Here is a 22,931-nt window from a genome sequence, read left to right as displayed (position 1 = left end):
GGATTATATGTGCTAGATGCCGGAGCAATCCGGGCACGAAGAAGGGGGGGTCAAGATACTTTCCTTTTCCCTCGTTCCTTCAAAGTGCTTACATCTGAAAAAGTATAGCATAGAGCAATGAATGGTGGATGGAGAGAGCTCTCGAGTGCTATGCACTACCAAAAAAACATCGTCCAACCTGACAGACAGGCAGGTTTTCGAGTGGACCAGTTGGTTTCTTTCATAGCAAAAAAAGAAACAATCGAACATCGAAACCTGAATCAACAATGTGAAGTCGACTGCACTATGCACGTACCTGGCAAGCAATGCAAGTAGATACGATACGCCCTGGTTTGATAAGAGTGTCTCATTCAGTCATTACTAGGTAGTTTTACAGCTCTTTTTCTTCTTCTTTTTCCTCTTCTTTTTCCCACCCAGCCCAAGAAATCAAGACAAGCACAAGACCAAACCACACTCAACAGCAGGCAATGGAAATTATGGCATGAAACTGGCAGAAAATACATTGCAGAACCACCTTTGGACAAGAAAATTAAGCAGAGCAAAGTAAAAAAGAGAAAAAGAAAAGAACTCCCCAGGATATCAATATATCAAAATGCAAAGTCCACCATCCGTGCCGATTCCACCTCCCCCCCACCCACATTCCCGTCCCTTTTTACATTCCAGCCGCATTCGGCGGGACGTATATGTTGATTTTTTTGGTCCTCCTCTCCTCTCCTCGACCACTGTTCTTTTTCCTCTCTTCCGTCTTTCTCTCAAGTTTTGTTTTTCAACTCTTTCTCGTCGTCTTCAATCTCTCCCCTCGCCTCTCTCCGATAGGTACTTCCTTTCCTAGATCCCGCCCTCGAGGTACGCAGCCTCGGGCAGCGGCTGCGGCGACGGCGCGTCGGCCATGCTCACGTTGCTCGCGTTGGCGGCCGAGGAGCGGAACAGGCTCGCCCCGCCGGCGTCGGAGCTCGGCGTGAACAGCCTCTTGTCGGCGGCGGCCGACGACGCGTGCAGGCCACCGCCGCCGCCACTGCTCCCAGCGGTAGCGGGCCGCTTGCCGGCCGTGTGCGGCTTGGCGACGAGGACCTGCGCGGGACACACGACGATCTCGTCGTCGCCGACGCCGGCGTCGTCGCCCTTGCGCACGACGAGCGGGAACAGCACGACGCGCACGATGGCCGCGCGCGCCTCGAGCTCCTCGTTGGTGGCGGCGCCGCCGGCGCCGGCACCCCCGGCCCCGGAGGAGGACCGCTCGTTCATGAGCGACGCGTTGAAGGCCACCTGCTCGGCCAGGTCGCCGTTGGCGTCGTACTCGGGCTGCAGGGGCGGCAGCATCATGTACTCGGCGCGCTGGGTGCGCATCTCGACCGACAGCTCGACGGCCTCGCGCATGACGCGGCGCAGCTGCGCCTGGATCTGGTCCTCGAGGTTCGAGGGCGGCGGCAGGATGACGCTGAGCGTCTGGAAGACGGCCTGCACGACGGCCTCGGTGTCCTGGTCGCGCTGGTCGCGGAAGGCGTCGCGGCGCGACAGCAGCGTCAGGGTCACGGCGCGCCACTGGCGCACGGCGTGCGGGGGGCCGACCTCGAGCAGCAGCTTCTCGAGCGACTTGAGCTTCTGGCGCTGCTCGCGGTCCATGCCGAAGAGGTAGCGCGTGAAGACAAACTCCCAGATCATGGTCATGGTCATGGACATGAAGATGTCGCGCCGGCGCACGCGGTCGTTGAGGTACGTGTCGACATCGGAGCCGTCGAGCACGGCGTTGTCGAGCCGGTCGATGATCTTCTCGTCGTTGATCTCGCTCGTCAGGCGGCACGCGCGCATGTCGGAGAACTTGGAGAAGCGCAGCACCCACTGCTGCACGTGCGAGCACAGCTGCTGGCACCGGTGGTCGAAGTAGTCGACGTCGTGGATGGTCAGGTAGTCGGCCGCGCTGTCGCCCGACTTGGACGCCAGGATCTGCCGCTGCATGTCGCGGATCTGGTCCTTTGTGGCCTCGAGCTGCGCGCGCAGGTCGGCGATCTCGGCATCCTTCTCCTGCAGCGTCTGGGTGTGCTGGCCGTGCGAGCCGCGTATCTGTTCCAGCTCGCGGCTGGTGTCGGCATGCTGCGTCTCGAGCCGGCGGTAGCGGTCGTTGTGCTGGACGGCGGTGGTGTTGATGGCGCTCTGCAGGCCCTCGTTGACCTCGGTCAACCGGGCGACTTCCTTCTGCAGGAGCTCGAGGGAGCGCTTGAGGACCTCGATCTGGTCGTCGCGCTCGGCGAGAGCGCTGGTCGACTTCTGGCTGAGGCTGTGTTCGGCATGGGCGCGGGCGTCGGCGAGCGCGCGGTTTTCGGCAATCAATTGTTCGACTCTGGACTCGAGCTCGAGGACCTGCATGCTCTGTCGGCGACGCATGCTATGCGGTCGAGTCGGTGAGCGCGGTGAGCCGATGCGGCCCTCGCCATAGCCGTCCTGTTTTGCACCGGTCAGCCGCCAATCAGCATGATTGAAAAGTGCATGGGATGGGAGAAAAGGAGGAAAAGAAGGGTAAAAAAAACTCACATAGACGTCGGTCATGTCCTTGGCGCGGACACGGCCCTCATTGGCGACGGGGGTGGGTGTGTTGTTATTGCTGCTGCTGTTTTGGTGGTGAGGAGGGGAAGATGAGGAAGAAAGCGCTGCTGCTGTCAGAGCAGCTCCCGCACCCAGGGCAAGAGCAGCACTGGCGCCGGCTGAAGCCGCTGTGGACGGAGCTGGAGACGCTGAGACAGGGCGGCCGGGATGGAGCGGGCCACCCCCGCCACCCTCTTTTTGGGTGGTGGCGGTGGTGGTGCTCAGGTCGCTGCGTTGGCTCAGCGATCGCAAATCGCCGCTGACCCGCTTATCCACCCGCCTCAGCGGCGGAGTGCCTGACCACGACCGCATGCTGCCTGGGGAATCAGGCCGCAAATTCAGCGGCTCCGGAGTCCGCAGCCGCGAGATGCTCGTGTTGGACGCCGACCGCCGCCCCAGCATTTCCGGGCCCGGAGACTGTCGCTTCTCCCGGATGTTGTCCGAGACGCTTCTGTGCGCCGACGACGAGGCCGCCGATGAGAGAGGCGCCCCGTGGCCCGCGAGCGGCGCGCCCGCGGCTGCTGCCAGCCCGCCCAGCTCCTTGTAGCTGGATCGCTTCTTGCCCGACCTGTCCAGTTTCTGCGGCTCTGGAGTGTGCGGCAGCGCCGCTGGCTCGCGGAGTTTGGGCGTCTCTGGCTTGTCTCTGCTCAAGTAGTCGCCCTCCGCGAGGGGCGATCTCCGCACCGCGCGCCGGTCGTCGGACCGGTGTAAGCGGTGGCTGGGCGTGGTGGCATGCAGCTCCGCGCCCTCTGTGCTCGAGTGCGACAGCCGCGAGGGCTCTGGGCTGAAGCGCCGCAAGTCGCGCGCCCGAGGCGAGTCGGGATACTCGCGCAGGTGGACGCCGCTGTCGCGGTAGCTGTCCGGGTCGAAATGGCTGGGGTGCTTCATCTCGGGAGACTCGGCCATGTACCCGCTGTCGCGGTTGGCATCCGGCGTTGCTTGTAAGTATCTGCTGCGGTCTCTCCCCCTTGACTGTTTCTCCTCGTGTTCATCCTCGTGCACTTCCTCAAGGACGGGCGGGAGCGGGCTGCCCAGAGAGCGATGGAAGTCGCTCATCTCTAGGCCCCGAGTGCTGCTGAAACTGGGTGACCGTACATCATCATCGTGCTCGATGCTCCTCACCACGTTATTGTCGATGTCCATAGCCTCTTCAGCCGCCAGGTCGAGAGCCCGCGTAGTCATGGGCTCTTCGATGACCTCGGGCTGGACCGAAGCCTCCTTTGATGGCGGAGGGGAAGGCAGCGCTGCTCGTTGTCCCTGCTCCTCAGCCTTGGGGGTCGGCTCCCGCGACGTGCTCATCTTGCCGCGAGACTCTTTGCCAAGTCTTCTCTGCTCCCCCTCATCACGCCCCAGTACCGGGCTCTCCAAGTAGTCGTCCTCCCACACGTCCCCGGGAATCGCCGTGCCACCCCGTCGCCCATTCTCATCAGAAGACTCGATCCCCTTATCTGTTAGATTGCTTGTACTCGGCTCAGGCACCACGCGCTCACCTTCCACCCCGCCTGCTTTCTCCATGCTCTCCTCTGCCGCCTCTGCTACGTCGCCAGGTGCATCCCAAAAGCCGGCCGAATCCAGATCCATCCTCGAGCCCTCCACAGGCTTCCGATCCGCTCCCTCCCACAGCGAGGCATCGTCAAAGAGATCATCTCCTTGGTTTGTCCGCTTGTCCACGATCTTCTTCTTGCCGCCCTTCTTGGTCTTCTTAGAGCCACCGAATTTCTGTGCAAGCAGAGCGACGCCCCCGGCAGCCCCGCTGATCACTGCGGCTGCCTCTTCGCCGCCGAAACTCTTCTTTTTCTCAAGTGAGGGTGCCTCTTTGCTCTCGGCTGACTTCTTGCTCGACGAGCCTTCGAGGAAAGAAGCCGCGATGTCACGGGCTGAAGGTTTGTCAAGGGGCTTGTCAGCACCCTCGTCCGGGAGGCGAATGCTGCTTTCGTCTTCCAAGAAGGAAGCGGCAATTTCGCGAGCAGTAGTCTTTTCTTCCTCCTTGTGCTTCTTGTCTCTGAAGATGTCCTCTGCGGGTGGTGCATCAGCCATGATATCTTCGGCTGATGCAACATCTTGAGCATGACTCTGTTCCTCAAGGAACGAAGCGGCAATCTCACGAGCAGATGGCTGGGCTTCTCCTTCAACAGTTGGTCCATTGCCGTCAGAAGGTAAGTGCTTGTCGGTCTGGTCATGTTCTCCAAGATCCGATGTGTCAGGCTTAACAGTAGATGCTTCTCCTTGTGCAACTTCATCGGCGAAAGCCACAGCCTTGACTGCGTCTCCCTCAAGTTCCTTGGTCTTCACTTTCTTCTCGGGACCAGCGGGTTGCTCAAAGGGAGGATCGTGAGGAACGCTGCTGCTCTCCTGAGCCGGTGTCAGATTGATGTTTGTCTCGTCCGCGGCAGCTCCCTCGAACGAAGTCTTTGTCTCCTCGGGGCTAGACTCGAAGACGGGGCTGTAACTCTGGTTGGTAAGGAGCTTGGGGATATGCCCTTCTCTCTCGAATACGTCCGAGTCTTGCCTGGTCATCAGGCCCCAGGCGGCAGGCGGCGGCGTGGTTGACAGTGGACGCTCGCCAGTCTTTTGGGTCGAATCGAGCATGGAAGACACGGCAGGGTGGATCTCGACTTTTTCAAAGGGCCCGTCGCCTGTAGGCGTCTGCGCATCTCCGTGTTCTTGAGGCTTGAAATAGTCGTCCGTTCCCTCGATAGCAGCAACATCATCGATGTCACCCAGGCCTCTGGCCTCGTTTTGTTCGGCCGGGGCAGGGCTGGACGGCTCTTCAAATTCAGCTGCCTTCAGTGACTTGCGTTTCTTCTTGTCCTTCTTAGATTTCTTGACGCTGAAGCCACCAAAGTCATTTGCCGCCTCATCCGCTTCGGCCTTCTCTTCAGATACGGCAGGGCCCTTGTCGGTGTCGGTTTCGGTTGAGAAAGGCTCCTCCGTGGCGGGAGTAGCGGTGCCAGATACCGGCTGAGAATCCGCTTGCTTGCCTCCCTTGCGCTTCTTGTCCTTCTTGGACTTCTTAGTCGGGAGGGCCCAGATATCGTCGGCGTCGGCGGCATTGACGTCTTTGTCCTCGTCTTCAATGCTGCGTTCCAAGCTACCAGATGTCTCGGCTGCAGAGGACGCCAAGGTAATGTCCTCTTCCACTGGGATGATAGGTGTCTCTTCTTGAGCAGGCGTGGCTGTGCCCGATGCTGGCTCGGAGGTTGACTGCTTAGACTTGCGCTTTTTCTCTTTCTTGGACAGCTTTCTGGAGAATGTGAATTCCTCTGGCTGGTCTGGTTCAGCTACAGGAGGCTCTATAGTTTCCTCCGTGGATGGAAGTGCTTGTGGCTCGAGGGGCTCAAGCTCTTTGGGGGCTCCTGCCTGCTCTACAGGGGTGTCTTCGGCCTCCAGCTTTTGTACATCGGGCGGTGCTGCAGAGTCATTTGGAGTAGATTCAGGCTCGTCCCAGGCAAAGGCGTTTTTCTTGGCTTGTCGCTTCTCTTTCTTCGACAACTTGCGGGCGATAGGCATAAACTCTGCTTCTGCTTCCTGAGGCACAGAGGTCTCATCCTCGGCAGGCTTAGTATCTTCGCTCGCCATCTCAGCCTTGGGTTCGAACTCGGGCTCGACAGCCTTCTCAACTGTGTCGAGTGGCTGTTCCAGAGACTCTTCAGGAGCAGGTTCGGAGGCAGTGGTGACCTCAACAGGGCTGTCTGTCACATCCTCAAAGGCCGAGATAGCTTGTGCTAGCTTCTTTGCCTTCTTCTTGTCTTTCTTGGACTTCTTGGGCGGGATGAATGCGAATTCGTCTTCGCCTGCCTCGTTCGGCTCCGTTTGCTCAGGTTGCTCAACGAATCCGCTGCTTGGCTCAGCAATGTCTCTGGGTACCACTTCGCCAGGCCCTGCCTCCGCAATCGACTTGTCGGCCGCAATTTCATCAACGATAGGTTCACTGGCAGGTGTGTCTTCCAAGTTGGGGTCCGTGGACTGCTCAGCAGGATACTCGGCTTCGTCATCGAGGAATGCTAATTTCTTGGCCTTGCGTTTCTCCTTCTTTGACTTCTTGGTAGGAATGGGAGCGAAGTCGTCCTCGCCCGCCTCCAACGGCTCTTCTGGCGGAGGCTCTTGAATTGGCAGAGCTTCAGGTTCTTCGGGTTGCACAAGCTTGTCCTCCTCCAGCGCAGACGCGGTATCACGAACCTCATCGTCGCCAGCAGGGAGTTGTGCCGCCTCAGCAGTTTCCTGCGGCTCTTGGGCTGGCTGCTCGGGTTCATCAAAGAATTGCGCCGTCTTCTTGGCTTTCTTCTTGTCTTTCTTTGACTTCTTGGTCGGTGCCCATTGGAACTCGTCGTCCGCTGCCGCTGGGGTAGCTTCGATTGGGGCCGCGGATTGAGAATCTTCAGTTGCGGCCAGACTGGGCAGCTCGCGACTTTCAGTGACCTCCTCTGCTGGGGTGGCAATACCAGAGCTTGGCTCGCTCTCGAATTGGCTGAGTTGGCTTGCTCTCTTCTTTTTCTTGTCCTTCTTGGATTTCTTCGTCACGAAGAACTCGGTGTCGTCAGCGACGCCTTGCTGATCGGGCACAGGGGCAGCAGGTTCGGACATTTCGGCTTCGGGTTGGACATCTGCTTCAGGCGCAGTTTCCTGGGCTGGAGAGGTCGGCTCCTGCGTAAGAGCCTCAATAGTCTCTGGTTGTGGGATTACTTGTGTCGCCTGGTCATCAAGCGATGTGACTTCGCGAGCAGCCAAGTTCTCCTCGGTGCCAGACACTGGAGCTTCAACCTCCTTGTTAATGACGGGCGGGGTATCAGCTTCTTCCGGTGACACCTCCGCGATTGAAAGCTCTCGAGGGACTTGTGTGTCTGGGATGGCTGGGTCCGCAAGGACTTCACGCGCCTGTGACTCGCTATGCAGCACAGTGGTGTCCTCAAGCGGGGCCTCGACAATTTCAGCAACCTCCTTGGTCTCCGATATAATTGGTGTCTCCAAGTCATTGTCACCTGTGGACTGAGTAGGCTCAACATCAGGCTCCGGCTCGTCCCAGGAAAGACTCTGACGCTTCTTTTTCTTGTCCTTCTTGCTCTTCTTGAGGGATACAAACTCGGGGAACTCGTCGTCTCCAACGACTTCACCAGAGCCGGAGGCATCAAGCACAGCCGGAGCGGCCTCAAGATCGGAAAGGGGAATAGATTTGTCTTGAACAGCGCCCTCTGCTGTCGCCTCAGGCACGATGTCCTCAGCGGGTGATTCGCTAGGCACCTCAGGCTCGGGCTCAGGCTCGAACATGGCCGCCTTCTTGTTCTTCTTGTCTTTCTTGCTCTTCTTGAGAGACACAAACTCGGGAAACTCGCTATCAGTGGCTTCCATAGGAACAAGAGATGGCTCAGCTTCATCTGACACAGGTGCCGAGGATGACTCAATATCAGTCATCCCCTTATCGCCCAGCTCTTCGGTCTCAGGCTGGGAAGCGGGAGGGGTTCCAGGTTCGGGTTCAGGTTCGGGATCAAACATGGCGGCCTTCTTCTTTTTCTTGTCTTTCTTGCTTTTCTTGAGAGACACGAACTCGGGAAACTCGTCACTTGCGACGGGTTCGGCGGCAGGGCCAGATAGGTCGGCTGCCTCACCAGAGGGCTGGGCAGGTGTGCTTGCGATATCTTGAACTGGAGAGGGTTGTGGTTCGCTCTCTTCAGCGGACACGGGCTCAGCGGGTGCAGTCTCAGCCTCGACTTCTGGCTCTGGCTCTGGCTCAAACATGGCAGCCTTTTTCTTCTTCTTGTCCTTTTTGCTTTTCTTGAGGGGCATGAAGAATCCTGCGGTATCATCTTCCTGTGGTGGCTCGACAGCCGGCTCTTCCTGGATCGGTTCCGGCTGTGAGGCCGTTGCCTCGACAGACTTGACATCAGCACTGTCGTCGATGGGAGAGTCCGCAATCTCGGGTTCTGGTTCCCAGCTGATGGCCTTCTTCTTTTTCTTGTCCTTCTTGGACTTTTTCGTGAGAAAGGTCTCCGGAAACTCATCAGCTGGCTGAGCCTCTCCTGCCTCCAGCGTGGCCACCTCCGTCGGCTCGAGCTCCTTGTCGGCCGTGTCCTCAGGCGGAGAACCATCATCATTCTGCTCGGCGGAGGGCGAGTCCGCAACTGGGCTCTCCGCCGCACTACCGGATTCGAGAACATCATCTTCAAAAGACACGGACTTGCGCTTCTTCTTTTTGTCTTTCTTGGATTTCTTGACGACGACCGGAAACTCGTCCTCAGGCACGGCTGTAGCTTCCTCGGGCTCTGCTTGTGCAGCAGGCTCTTGGGCGGGTTCCATGGAGGCCGGGCCTGTGGAGACAATCTCGCCGAGCGCAACATCCTTGGGAAGGTCCTCTCCAGACCGGCTGTCGACAAGGTCCGACGCATCAACAGTCTTGTCGATACCAGACAGCTCCTCGGGACTTGCTCTCTCCATGGGCTGCTCGCTCTCCACTGACTCCAAGGCGGGCCCCTCGGTATCGGCAGTCTCGAGGCCGGGAGAAGGGGTTGAGGGCTCCTCGGGAGGCGTCTCTATGACGTCCCGTGTAGAGTCGACAGGCGGCTCGCTAGCCTCGGGTTCGTCGAAAGTGACACTCTGGCGCTTCTTCTTGCCCTTCTTGCTCTTCTTTGCGGGCATTGACCAGAAGTCATCGGCCTCGACCTCTTGAGCTGGTGCGACCTCATCTTGCAGAGTCAAGGGTTCCTCAACTTCGACTGGCGCCTGAGCGGTCTCTTGGATTTCAGGAAGCTGGGTCACATCACCGCTCGTGGTGGTCTCAGGTCTTACTGTTGCCTCGAATCCCTCCTCCGACGCCTTGGTAGTGTCAGCCGCGGCATCGTCAAAGAAAGTCTGACTAGAAGCCTTGTTCTTCTTCTTGTTCTTCTTAGACTTCTTTCCCGAGGCTGGTTCCGACCAGAAGTCGTCCGGACTGGGCTCGACGGGCTGTTGCTCGTCGCGAAGCTCCGCAATATCAGCAGAAGGTTCCGTGATCTGTGCAAGGTCGGCGTCCTTCTCGGCCAAAGGATCTTGCTCAGGCAGGCTCCGCTCTACGGCTTGGGGCTCAGGCGGGGTGTCAAAGGCATTCTTGTTCTTCTTGCCCTTCTTTCCCTTCTTTTTGCCGCTCCCGAACTCTTGCTCCCAGTCCATGGTCTCGTCCGCCTCTGGTGGCGGGACAGTCTCAGGTGCATCGCGAGACTTGTCCACGTTTTCATCCTGGGGAGGCTCTGTTGCAAGATCTGGCTTGATATCTGCAGCCGCATCGGTAGCCGGCGGCTCGGGCTGCAATTCCAGCGGTGTAGTCTGAGCATCCTGGGGCTCAGCAACAGCTCCTGTGGAGGCAGGCTCATGCGCTGCGACGGCGACGTCAGGTACACGAAGAGCGGTGTCATCTAGGCTCAGCGTGTCCTGCACTGATTTGTCCTCCGGCAAAATATCCATGTCGGTGCCAGGTCCACTTGGCTCGGGAGGACCCTGGTCGCCCAACGGGGGTCCACTCAGCCCGAGATCCACCGGCGCCTGACGACTTACAGCAGCATCTGTCGCGTGGCTGCTGACGGGCAATGTCTCGGGTGCTTGGTCTTTGTCGTCAGCCAGATTGACCGTGGCAGTCTCGAGCAAGTCGGAAGGAACCGAGGGGTCAGCTTCCACGAGAGGAGCCTCGACCGGAGCTTCTTGAGCCGGCAGATCCGAAGCATCTCCGGTCATGTCAGTGGACTGGGGCTTGGCATCGCGATCAAGCTCACCGCTCTCTTGCAAGTTTTCAGGAGCAGCCGCCACAGTCTGGAGCACTGTGGCGTCTTCTGGGATCTGGGTAGCCTCCTCCTCAGATACGGGAGTCGATTGCTCAGAAGGCTCATCTTGCAGTGCCCAAGATAGAGTCTTCTTGCTCTTCTTCTTTTTCCTGGACTTCTTGTCAGAAGCAGGTGCCCACTCTGACTCTTCAGGCGCGGGTTCAGAACCGAGTTCAGCCGTGTTGATCTCTTCGGCGACATCCCTTTGGGTCTCCGTCGGGGTTTCTTGTTCAATCACGGCAACAGGTTGTGCCGCACTGACTGTCTCAACCGTAGGTTCGTCTCCAACAGGCGTTGATGTAGCTTCGGGCTCAGGCTCGGGTTCCCACGATGAAAACTTGTTCTTGCCCTTCTTTTTCTTTCCCTTCTTGGCAGGAGCAACAAAATCGTCCTCAGTAGCGGCGGGGAAGGTAGGTTCTCCAGTAGGTGCGTGACCTGGCTGGTCGTCAAGCTGAGTTGTTGCTGTGATATCGCGAGGCTCTTGAGAAGGTTCGCCCTCTAGAGGATGGCTCTCCTCAGACGTCTGCACTGTAGAAAGTATCTCGGTCTTTGGCACAGCTTCGGTGTCTGCAGGTTCGTCAAACTCCCAGGTAGCTGCTTTCTTGCCTTTCTTCTTCTTCTTCTTGCTTCCAGGCATGGTGAATTCAGTGAAAGTCTCCTCCGGTTCTGGGACAGGCTCCTGTGCTTCCTCGAGCGCTGGCTGGGAGGACGCACCCTCAGCTAGTTCGTCCGACATCTGAAGGTCCTTGGGTGTGTCGGTGCTCTGGTCAACTGGACTCTCCGTAATCTTGTCGTCTACTGTAGGCTCGTCGAAATCCCAAGATGCAGCCTTCTTGCCCTTCTTCTTTTTTTTCTTGCTTCCGGGTAATGTGAACTCTTCGAAGTTGTCTTCAGACTCGAGTTGTTTCTCCTGAGGCTCGTCTAGTGGTATGTTCTCGCCTTCTGGGCGGGCTGTAGCGGAGTCTCCAGTCATCACACTGGTCTCTGGATGTATCTCGAGGTCGCCAGAGATTGATTGCTCGATATTAGCGGTTGCAGCGTCTTCTGGAATAGTCGTTCCTTCTGGAGCAGCTTCTGGGACACCTTGGGCAATACTCTCTGAAATTGCCTCCGGTGCCGTGACTTCCTTGGCAACACCGACCTCGCCTTCAGTGACCGGCTCAGTGACCTTGTCCTCAGATGTAGGCTCATCCCAGTCCCAAGCAGCAGCCTTCTTGCCTTTCTTCTTTTTCTTCTTGCCACCTCCGGTCATCGTGAACTCGGCTGCGACATCTTCGGGCTCAGGCTGTGGCTCGGGCTGATCATCTGTGGGCTTCGTCGCCTCCTCGTCAACAGCGACTGCCAGCGGCTCCACTTCAGCTCCTCGAGGCTCTGCGACATCTTTCGGCTCCTCAGATGCGGCGGCGGACTCAAGCTCCTTGTCTTTGGCGTCCTCTGCGGGCTCATCGGGATCCCACGTACTGAACTGCTTCCCCTTCTTCTTCTTCTTGCCCTTCTTAGGCGTCATGGTCTCGAAGAAGTCGTCAGCAGGAGGCTCCGAGGGTTGCTGGGATGTCTCTTCAGTTGGCAATGCTAGCTCAGCAGACTCGGCAGGAGTCGACACATCGACCACCTCAAGATCCCTGGTCACCGCATCGTCTGCAGTAGCAGGAGCAGGAGACTCAGCCGGGCTCTCCTCAGACTCAGGCTCCCACGCGAGAGATTGACGCTTCTTCTTCTTGTTCTTCTTTGACTTCTTAGACTCGAAGAAGTCGTCAGCCGGCGTCTCAGAGGGCTGGTCCTGTTGCTCTGCGGGCTCGGCAGGCGTCGAGGGCTCCGTGGCATCACGCGACTCGGCGGGGGACTCGAAAGCCTGGCTTTTGCGGTTCTTCTTTCCCTTTTTACCCTTCTTGGTCGGCGTGAACGTGGACCACTCATCAGGCTGCTCGTCCTTGACTTCACCGAGGTCCACGTCTTGGGCAGGAGCTTCGACGGCAGAGGGATCTTGCTCTGGCAGCTCCCGCGAGATGTCCTCATGCAGCACGGTCGTGGGGGAGAGTGGTGCCTCGACATCGCCAGCATGCTTGTCGCCATGGGCCAGACCAGCAGCAACAAGGCCGCCGGCTGCAGCCGCAGCACCGAGAGCAGCGATCGCCGCCAGTGCGGAATCGCTTTCTTCGGGAATGGTCATCTCGCTAGGCACGCCTCTCTGGCTAGGGCTCTCGCTGGGAGATCTTCCCAGCGTGTCACCATCTTTAGATTTTTGCGTTGATGGTGGAGTCGCGTGCAAGAGATATGAGCTGCGGTCCTTGGACATGGGCTCGACGGGCTCAGGCTCCTGTCCAGCACCCTCCTTGGGCGGGGTGGCAACGTTGTCATAGCTGGGGAGCTCGACGGCCTGCTCCACGTCATGAAATGTGTCGTCTTCGACAGAAGGCATCAGGTCGTGCTCAGGAGGTAGGATCATGCTCTGCTGCTGAGGGGTCTCCAGCTCGGCCTTTTGCAAAGCAGGGCTCTGGGTCGCAGAGGGGTTGAATTGAGACGCCGCGTCCTCAAACACATCGCTATTCTCGGCATCGCTCGATCCGTGGACATCCAGAGACTCGGGAAGCTGCTGAGGCGGGACTGCTGCCTTTGGCGTAGTCTCCTGCGACCCCAGCTGGTCCGACTCCCGATTGACATTCGCCAACGAAGTGTCGATGTGCAAGAACGGCTTGTCCCCAGTGTCGGGCAAGTCAAAAGCATCGAGACCTAGGCCTCTGCTCGGCGTCGCGTACTCCGGAGCAGGCGACTCTCTTGAAGGAGGCTCGCTGGGAGGCAGCTCAGGCAGCAAGCTCGGCTCCGGCGGCTGGCTGCTCGAGCGCGCATGCTCAAGCAGATAGAGCGGCATGATCTCCCTACTGCTATCCCAGGAGGTAGGCCGCGCCAGCCTCCTCTGCGCGCTGCTCGTGTCCAGGCCACGAGCGTGGGGCGACTGCATGGGGGAAGAACCAATGACGCCCGGCGAGGGCGGCACAGATCTCTGCTGGCCCAGGCGGAACTGCAGCGGCACAGCAGTCTGGCTGGGCGACTTTACGGGCGTCTCGAACGCGCTGCGGCGCCTCGCGGACAGCCGCTCGCGGATCATGGCCCTCTCGTGCTCGGGCGGCGTCTCGGGCCGGCTGTCAGGCAGAGCGGGGAAGTCGCTCAGCTCAGAGGTCGGTGAGCCAGGCTCGCTGGGGGGCAGAGGGAGCAGGTCGCCGTACTGCGGATCTATGGCGGGCTTGATGGCCCTCTGCACGATTTCCGGGTCGACGATCGGGTCTAGAATGACAAGATCCCGCTCCTGGCGGAACGGGTCGGACTCGAGCGTCGACGACGACGACGATGATGGGGGGACCTCCTTTTCCGAGGAGGCGGCGGTGGCATTGGAACGGGAGAGCTGGCTGCTGCCCATGAGAGCAGCAGCAGCTACACCCGCCAAGCCGACACCCGCGCCAAGGGTGCCGGCATTATCTAAAAAAGACTGCTTGCTGCCATCTTGATCATCGTTCGCCTCGGCGCTGCCGTTGGTCTTGTCTGAGGCCCCTTTGCCGCCGAACAAGCCGAAGAAGCCGCCACTGCTGCGCTTCTCCTGCTTGCTGGCCGTCTTGATGCGGTCCTTGCCCGTGCCGGGGACGGAGACGATGGACTTGGTCTCGTCCGTCTCGTCGTTGTAGCGCATGGGCTCGGAGACGACGGAGCTCACGTCGCGCTCCAGGGGCTCGAATCTTTCCTTCCACTTATCAGGCGGGTCGTCTGTATCGCCGACGTCAAAGTCGTTCACCTGCCCGCTCTTGCGCTTGCCCTTCTTGCTCTTCCGGCTCGTGGTGCTCTCGACTTCGGAAGGCGGCCCGGACTGGGACGGCGAGTCAAAGACAGCCGAGTCGCGCTTCGACTTCTTCTTTGACTTCTTGGGCATGTTCCAGTCGTCTTCTGGCTGCGCGTCCTTCTCACGGCTCAGGTCGTCAAAGGCATCGACAGGAACCGACACTCGGTTGTCATCGACAGGGGTTGCAGTACCACTGTCGTCCCAAGCGCCGCTGGCACGTTTGCCCTTCTTGCCCTTCTTCTTCTTCTTGCTGGACGAAGACTCGGCCCACTCATCGGCGCCGGCTTCCGCGGCAGGCTCAACCGGCTCGGGCTCAGCAGTGATAGGGGACTCGACCAGACCAGTAACCGGGTCGGCCGCCTCGGCAACCTCGTCGTCCCAGGAGAAAGCAGATTTCTTGCCCTTCTTTCCCTTCTTCTTTGATGATGAAGGCGTCTCAGCCCACGTCTCAGGCTCCGCCTCGGGTTGCTCTTCGACAGCCGGCTCAAAGACTTCTGTGGGCGTGGCAGGCTCAGAATCCTCCCAGGCGGCCGCATTCGCCTTGCCCTTCTTGCCTTTCTTCTTCTTCTTGGAAGAAGTGGTCTCGGCCCAGTCAGCCTCGCCGGTGTCCGCGGGCTGAGAACCCGGTGGCTCGTCAAAGGAGCGGTCAAGCACCTCTGCAGTCGGGGTATTGGGTTCGGACTCTTCCCAGGCAGAAGCTGCGTTCTTGCCCTTCTTGTTCTTCTTCTTTTTGGAAGAGGGAGTCTCCGCCCACTCGTCGACAACCTCGGCCGGCTCTGAGGGTGTAGTAGTCTCTGGGCCTGAGGGCGTTTCTTCCTCAAAGGAGGCAAGTTCAGCAGCCTTGGCACGCTTCTTCTTCTCTTTCTTGGATAGCTTTGCCGGCTCAAAGGTCTCTTCCTGGGGCTCGGCAACGGGCTCTGAAACAGGCTCAGAGACAGGTTCCGGAACTGGTGATGGCTCATCCGCCAGGCTGTCAAACTCCTTGGCATCGACGCTGGCGCGCTTGTTGGCCTTTTGCTTCTTCTTCTTGTCTTTCTTGCTGAGCTTGGAAAAGGTCTCGGTCTCCTCCGCAGGGAGGTCCCGGTCCTCAGCAGGCGTCTCTGGGATCTCGCCGATGACGAAGCCAGTGTCTGGGCCGGCGACGCCCCTGGGAGCTTCGTCATACACACCGAGGTCCGTGACAGTCTCGGCAAAGGGCCGCTGGTAGGCTGTCTCTGGCGGGAGATTTGAGCCTGGGGGGGAGTCCCGCCGGTGGTAGGTGGGGTCGTCGATCACGATGTTAGGATCGAAGCCAGACTCCTGCAGGCCAGCCGCCAGAGTGGCCGCAAAGTCTATGTCATCAGCAAACGTGCCGGGCACCGCGTGAGGACTAGTCGGCTTCGGCCCAGGCGCGGGGGGGACATCGTCACCTTCAATCGGCATCGCCCGCGAGGACACAGATTTGGGAGACATGGAGCGGCTGTCAGTGTGGTCGGACTTGCGCTCCGACTTGGCCTCGTCAAACGGATCATTGAACGTCTTGTCCTCGCTGGCGGCAGCCGATGCCGCTGCTGCCGTGCCGGCACCGGCGACGGCGGCCGCGATGATGCCCCAGCCACTGGACTTGCCGGACTTCTTACCTTTCTTACCTGCTTTGGTCGCGGGCTTGCTGTCTTGAACTGGTTGCTGGGACTTCTCGGGGCTTTCCGCCACGAAACTCTTGGTCTCGTTCTCGCCCCAAGTAACAGACTTTGGGGTCGAAGGAGTCTCTGTCGTTTCAATGATCTCTCCCTTGGGGCCGATGATGACACTGGGAGCAGATCTTGGCTCCTCTGATTCCTTGGGCGCCTCCTTGACAGGCTCCTTCTCAACAGGAGCAGATCTGCTGTCCTGTTTTTCTGGCAAGGGGGACGGGACTGGAGTGGGTATGACCAGATTGAGCAGTGGGCGGTCTCGCTCGCAAGAAGGATCCCTTGATCTGAAGATCGGAGCGAGAGGCTCGTTGCGGGAAAGAGGGGCGAGCTTGGGAGTAGCGTACTTGACGAGATCCTTGGGCTGGATGACATTGTCGATGCGAACATCAGCATTAGGCCCGTCATACTTGCTCTTTTCCGGATGGTGCTCCATGGCCGGGGGAGTGACGATACGGATGACCGGCTCCTGCGACTCATCCCGATACTTCTCGACCACAGAAGGGTCGGGAGAGGCGCTGCGCGACCGGATCTCCTCTTCTTTGAGCCGCTTCGCAAGCTTGGTCTCGCGGTAGTACTGGTCTGCCGCCGCCTGGACGGCATCCTTGGGCGCGGGCTCATGTTCGCGGGCCGGCTTCTGTTCCGCCTCACGGCCTCGCGCCATCTGGACACCCTCCACGACCATGGCGGCCGCCGCAGCGGCAGCAGCGCCCTCCGCGACGGGAGCAGTGGTGTGCTTGGCCTCCTCGTAGATCTGCCGAGCGTTGCGCAATTCCTGCTCATAAGAGTCCTTGCGGCTCATACGCTCATCTGGCTCGTCAACCGGAAGCTTATCGAAGCGGGTGAAATCCGGCTCGCGCTCGACCGTGACGACCATGGGCGTCAGTGGCCGTTGCGGAGTTGTGCCGTATTTGGGTGTCTCAAAAGCGTCTTCGTCGACCTGGAATTGGAAGGGGTCTATGGGAGCTTTGGAGCCCGACGACTGGGACGTTTCGATTCGGCGATAATCCTCACCGTTTTTCTCCTTGGGCTTGGACTGCCCTTTTTCGGGGCCGTCGTATTCAATGACAACATCCCGGCGTCGCTTCTCTTTCTGCCGCCGCTCTAACTCCTTCTGCTTTTCCATGAGGCGTTGGTACTCGCGCTCGAGCTCCTCAGGGGTCTTGTCGTCATACTTGCTGCTCCGCTTTGAGCGCTTATCATCACGCACATCGTTGGCCTTGACATCGTCACGGCTCGCACGTTGGCGGCGGTCCTCGTCCCTCTTTCGGTCCTTTTCCTTGTCATGACTCTCCTTCAGTTTGGCGGCAACGACCCCGGCGGCCACTCCCGCAGCTCCAGCCACAGCAGCTTCGGAGAAGGACGGACCGTCCGATCGGCGGCGGGAGTCATGAGAGTCACGGGTCTCGTTCAGAATGCGCGAGTCCTCAAACACCTTTTTCCGTATCGGCGTGATAGGCTTAGGCGCTTGGATAGGAACCGGATCAGGCCGAGCTGAGGATCGGTTGTCATTCTGGAGTGAGATAGTCGAGCCTCGTCCAGCGTCGAACCGTCCAGGATCAGACGTCGGGACAGGATACACCGTCTGCATGGGTCGGCCCTCGATCGAAGCACTTTCGATCGGCGGTATCGGGTCAAACACACGAGAGTCAGAGGGACGCGAGCTGCTCGGCCGGTTATCATCGAACCCGCAAGGCGTATTGACATAGCCGCGCAGAGAGTTGTAAGGGCCGAACATGTTGGGATCGACAATGGTGCTCTTCCGGTGCGCATGCCGAATCTCTGGAGCTGGCTTGCTAACCGCAGGCTTGCTCGGCAGAGCAACATTGGAGCCGTAGGCCAAACCGCTGTCTACGTCGTCGCTGAACGAGCTGTCGTCCTCGTCGTCAGAGGCCGAGGTCTCCCAGTCAGAGTCGCCAGCAGACGAGCCGTCGTGCCGCTGTGGCCTTGAAGATCCTAGTCCGCGGCCCACAGAGTCATTGGTGCCTGTGCGGCGGAAGCTGCTGATGGCAGCAGCCGTGGCGACGAGGCCTGAGTGCGGTCGTCGGCCGGCGCGTTCGAGGTCGGCGCGGTTCTCCTCCCGGGCCATCTTGGCCAGCTTTCTGCCAATCTCCAAGATCTCCTCATCTGTCTGCGCTCGCTTCGTGGTACCGACCGGCCGCGTCGGGTCAATAGGAGCCGCATGGTCGCGTCCATAGGGCTCTGCGCCGCGCACACGCGGGATGTAGCCCTTGCCATACACTAGGGCGTCGTCGACGGAGGAGGAGCTCGAGTTGCCGAAGCGCAGGAAGCGTTTCTTCTTCTTGCGACTGCTCCGACGGCGGCGTGGTGGCGGGGCCTTGAAAAAGGAAAAGAAGCCGCCGCTGGTCCTGGGCGCGGAGATGTTTAGGAGGGAGTCGGAAGTGGAGGAGGACGAGGAGGCGCCGGAGCTAGATCCGGCACGGGTCCGCATTGGAATGGGTTCGGCATAGGAAGGTAGAGGACCGGCGGTGGGAGCCATGGCGGGCGCTGGTGCGGGTGCGTCACTGGAATGCTGCTGTGAGTACCGGTCCTTTCGCCGGCGGCGGGAGCTCTCAGGGCTCCGCCGGCGATGATCTCTCATCATCTTGACAGCTGGGTAGGGGGTGCTGTCGCTATCATTTGCGATCTACGTGTCGCAGTCACTAGAGGGTTTTACGTTCAAGAAAGGGAAGGCAAAAGACACGATGATGTCGTGTGTGCGTATGTGCGCAGAGAGTCGGAGCACACAGCTTTAAGCGACCGGTGTTATTGTTGTTTATGACCGGGTCGAGTTTAGCAGCGCATCAGCCGCACAAAAGAGGTGTGAATCCTGGACCCTGGTCTTTTACTACCACTGGGCAGTGGGGCGAGCTTCTCCTCTGGGTGGGAAAACGGGGTGGCTGGGGGACCACGGCTTCGAGCGGTCGAATAAGCTGAGCTCGAATGGGGGAGAAGAGGAGCCCGCGATGAGCTGGCAGAGGCAAAAAGGTCGGGCACCGTCACATGGCAAAACACGTGTGTCATACAGCAAACTCGGCCTCTCTCTGGCCTCGATGTTGTGGCCCAATGGGCTGCACGGATTGCCACGAACGAATGGGACAGAGGTCTCCTCGCGCGAGATCGAGAAAGCGAGACAAGATTGCAGGCCTCCCGTTGGATTTCACCGCCTCATTTCCCGCGCGAAGCCAGCTCTAACGGGGCAGTCCGGGTCTCACGATGTCCGAGCCCTGTTTGTGTACGTGCTTGGTAGGTACTTGAAGGAGATGGCCTACGGGGGTTATTTACCGGTGGGCTGGCCTCTGCGAACCTCGATCAGCGCAAACAAGCCCTTGCAGATTGATGTCCATGATCAATTCTTCAGTGGGGTTGCTGAGGTCTGGTCGCCCAGCGACTAGAACAAATGGGGCCAACACCGGGAACGGCACGAAGAGTGTGGACAAGTCTCGGGAACAGCCGCTCACCAGAATGGCGGCACGCTAACTCTCAGCCTGGACTTTGCTGCTGGTAGGCTTTGAGGCCGCGAACTGAACACTGAAGGATAGGTCTATTGCTCGGGCGTGGTTTGTGAATGGAATAATAATGACGTCCTTTGCTTAATCTGCCCATGGAGTTGTCAGATAATTGTGTGGCATGTATGTTGTCATGAGGCTAATGTTCAGCCACCAGAGATATCAACTTCGACATGCTGCTATCTCTTTGATAAGACAGACCGGGAAAAGGAGAAAGAAAAGACGGGGAAAGAAGGCGAAGTATAATAGCAAGAGAAGAGAAGAAAACCGAGAACTGGTACTTTCATTTTCGGATACTTGTGTTGTATTTGTTATGCTCGAGAAAAGCAGAGCATTTGCAATGGTGTGAAAAGAAAATGCAGGGAAACAAATTGATAGCTTGGAACACACCGTTCTGAAGAGGCCACTGTCACCATTCTATTGATCGTTAACACCTGTGGTAGGAAACTCAATTACAATGACTGTGACGCATAGGCTAGTCAATGGAGTCAATAACCTTGCGGTTGATGCTGCCTCCTTCTTTTGCGTCTTCTTAGCCGTTGCCGTGTGCGGGCCAAGCTGACTCCCTACATCACCAGAAATCAGGAGCCGCATATCGGGTATTCATCTTTAGGAATACAGAGCTGATATGGGGATATCGCCCTTCATTCAGTTCCACTAGGATTCTGCAAAGAGCCACAATATGAAGGACACAGTAGGGAACCTAGCAGTTTCAAGTCTAGTTGCCATAAATCTATTGAAATGAGAACGCCTATGATGCTATTCCATGCCAAAAGGCACGAGGACATTAAATTTTAGATAGCTAAGAGAGTATTTCTCTTGAGGGTATATGGGCAAAGATTATGTCAAGCCGTGAGTGAGCAAACAAGCTCCTTACGATTTGTAAGTCGAGCCCATGGTTCCAAACTGCTACACCGTTAGAGTGGAGGTCCAGAAGATGATGAAAGAAAAGAGCACCGACCTTGATGTTTGAATATGTTACAGAGGATCCGGGACTCTGCGACTCGAGAGTGTTTGGATCCCCAGAGGAAGGACTGCAACGGCCGCGCATGACGCCGGCCTTGGAGGGCAATCCATTGTCGGGGTATCGGCTGTCAAGCCACTTCATGCCAGCAACACTGTGGTGAAAAAAACGTTAGGCTACGGAGTTCATGGCAAGTATAGGTAAGGTATATGCGAGGACTTACTGGTCATCCCAAACACTCAGGACCAGCACCATACTCTTGAGCGCCTGGCCCATGCGGCCCATGCCGCCGACCTCGCCGAAGTAATTCCTGTCACCAAACGCAGACTTGACATTCTTGCAGTAGGCGTCACTGATGACGTTGGTAGCACTGACACCCTTGATGTTGGTCTTGACATTTTGAACGACCTTGCCGTTCTGGACGTAGAGACGCCTGATCTCCTTCAGCTGGCCGTTGTCCTGGCCGTTGCTCGTGACGAACTGCGTCACAACGGTGAAGGGCCTGCGGGTGTCGACCTGCTTGCCGGGTCCGAAGAAGTTCTGGTTGCCCAGGCGATAAGGGTTGAAGTCACAGCCGTCTCTGTCGCAGACGTTGTTGTAACGGCTGTTACCGGCACCGCACTGCGAGTTTCCCGAGCAGCGTGATTGACCTAGCGTCCTGCACGGATGAGGAGTGTAGGCCGTCGAGTCCGAGTTCGCCTCCCAGATATCCATCTCGGGGCAACAGGAGCCGTAGTTCCCAAATCCAGAATTCCTGTTCCAGTTGTTCACGTTGGCCTGGGAAGCACTGTTAGTGACGTTCGTGCAAAATTGACATCATTGGCGATGACTGACCTCGCCGTTGATGAACTTGATGTCTTGCGGACACTGAGCATCACAGTACCCAGTGCCGTACTTTGCACCAGCTTTGTTGCCGGAATGCTTTGACATCCCGCCATCGGCGTCCATCTGACTGAAGTAGAGAGCGCCATTGAGACCACAACTGGGAGCCTAGTCAGCACACTGAGAAAGCCAGATATGTGGAGTGGGAGGCTCAGACTCACGGTAGATTGCTAACATCGACATCAAAAGAGAACTCCCTATTGAGCAAGTTGAACGTGCGGTAGTTGTTGTTTGGCGCCAACAAGTAGACTCGCGAACCAACGGTCTTGCCGTTGGGAGTGTTTGTCACAAAGTTGAGTTTCAGAGAGCCACTGGATGGCGACGAGATGCCGTACGTCTTCTGGTAGTCGGCACCTTCCAACACACAATTTTGAACGCACTTCTTGCCATCCGGGCAGTACTTGGGATCCCACTGGTTGCCGTTGTAACAATTGGTGTAGCCGGAGTTTGTATGGATCCAGCGCCAGTTGGCATCTAGCACGACCTTGGTGTTCTCCAGAGTGCAGCCGCCCTTGGTGCAGGTCTGCATGGGCATCGACACGGCGTTCTCAGCAATGACGTTCCCGGGGCGTTGGCCCAGCACGCTGGCTGCCAAGTACAAACAAATAATAGCAAGATACATCTTGTCGAAACCAGGGTGAGAACGATTATGCCAGCACAAATCGGGCGGCCTAGTGAAAGATGTTAGGCGAGAGCGAAGGTGCACTTAGGTCTCATTCCTTCGAGCTGAACTAAACCCCTGAACCAGCAACGTCCTCCTTTATACCTGTTTCACAGACATCGGCATTTGAGATGTCTTATCTCAGGGACGTCCCGCCATCTAGATCGCCTAAACTTTATTCTCCTCGTCTTCCCGCGGCGACCCCTTTGCCGAGTCATGCTGATACTGAGGCTAACAGCCTCGACCTCTAAGCGAGACTACCTCGAATATTCTGGAACTGGCAAAACGTTCCGTCTGCCTGACTATGTCTTGCTAAACCTCGTCATATATCACATTATCAGGGAGGGCTCTAGGAATCAAGGTTATCACTGAAGGTTGCCCGGATCACCAGCGCTCTGATTCATCAAAAGCTGCAAGATCATGAGGCTTGTGGGATCTAAGCTGCCTCAACTGTTGTGGATATTGACAACAGCCACGCTCGCGGCTAAGACGCCAGCGGCTCTCATTAAGCTCTGCAAGGTTTTCACTGCCGCTACCAACTGCGCCTCTCGATATTGTGAACGGGATGCCATGACAGGCGTGGCTTGCGTAGTACAGAGAGGCGTGGCGTCTAGAGTCGATCTCCCGAGCCCTCGCGGCTGAAGTTTGGCGCTAGGTGTTCCCGAACATCGTGGAATGACAAGTTCTGACAGGCTACATAGTACCTACGCTTGACAGAAGCCACCCTAGTCAAGCGTGTGCAGAGGCCATAGAGCGACACTAGAGCCCGGCTCGGCGTTCGGAGTCATGTACACATTCCAACGTACGTATAAGCTTGGGTCGAACAAAGAACTCGAGCATGGACATGTGTAGATCCCCCCTGCGACGGATCTCGTTCAACTATGGCTCCGGCCCGGCGGTGCCGGAGGGCAGGGCTGTAGTGAGGCAGCACATAGGGATCCGGAACAGGGTCAGAAAGATGAGAGGAATGCTAGCGATGTCAACTTAGTCAAGCCCCATGTGGGAGTTTGCAAAACAGCCACGGCGCTGGGCCATGTGCTCCGCGAGTCAGC

General features: G+C 58.1%; 2 protein-coding genes across 2 annotated transcripts; both read right to left on the bottom strand.

Annotated features, from left to right (window-relative positions):
• Nucleotides 1-828: 828 nt before the first annotated feature.
• On the bottom strand, nt 829-18,468 carry E0L32_000570 (uncharacterized protein; the record flags this gene model as incomplete). Its single annotated transcript, XM_031140257.1, has 3 exons — nt 829-2,439; nt 2,530-4,028; nt 4,071-18,468. 3 exons carry the CDS (start codon nt 18,466-18,468, stop codon nt 829-831), a joined length of 17,508 nt encoding a protein of 5,835 aa, XP_030995887.1.
• A 1,777-nt stretch (nt 18,469-20,245) lies between these two features.
• Nucleotides 20,246-21,840, bottom strand: E0L32_000569 (uncharacterized protein; the record flags this gene model as incomplete). Its single annotated transcript, XM_031140246.1, has 5 exons — nt 20,246-20,281; nt 20,334-20,490; nt 20,560-21,113; nt 21,171-21,318; nt 21,380-21,840. The coding sequence occupies 5 exons, from the start codon at nt 21,838-21,840 to the stop codon at nt 20,246-20,248; spliced, it is 1,356 nt and encodes a 451-aa protein (XP_030995886.1).
• Between the last annotated feature and the right edge of the window lie 1,091 nt (nt 21,841-22,931).

This window comes from Thyridium curvatum (assembly GCF_004353045.1).
Source record: "Thyridium curvatum strain D216 chromosome Unknown NODE_2_length_892811_cov_85.036431, whole genome shotgun sequence".
NCBI lineage: Eukaryota > Fungi > Ascomycota > Sordariomycetes > Thyridiales > Thyridiaceae > Thyridium > Thyridium curvatum.
The sequence above is the reverse complement of the archived record's forward strand: the minus strand, read 5'-3'. Positions and strand labels throughout refer to the sequence as shown.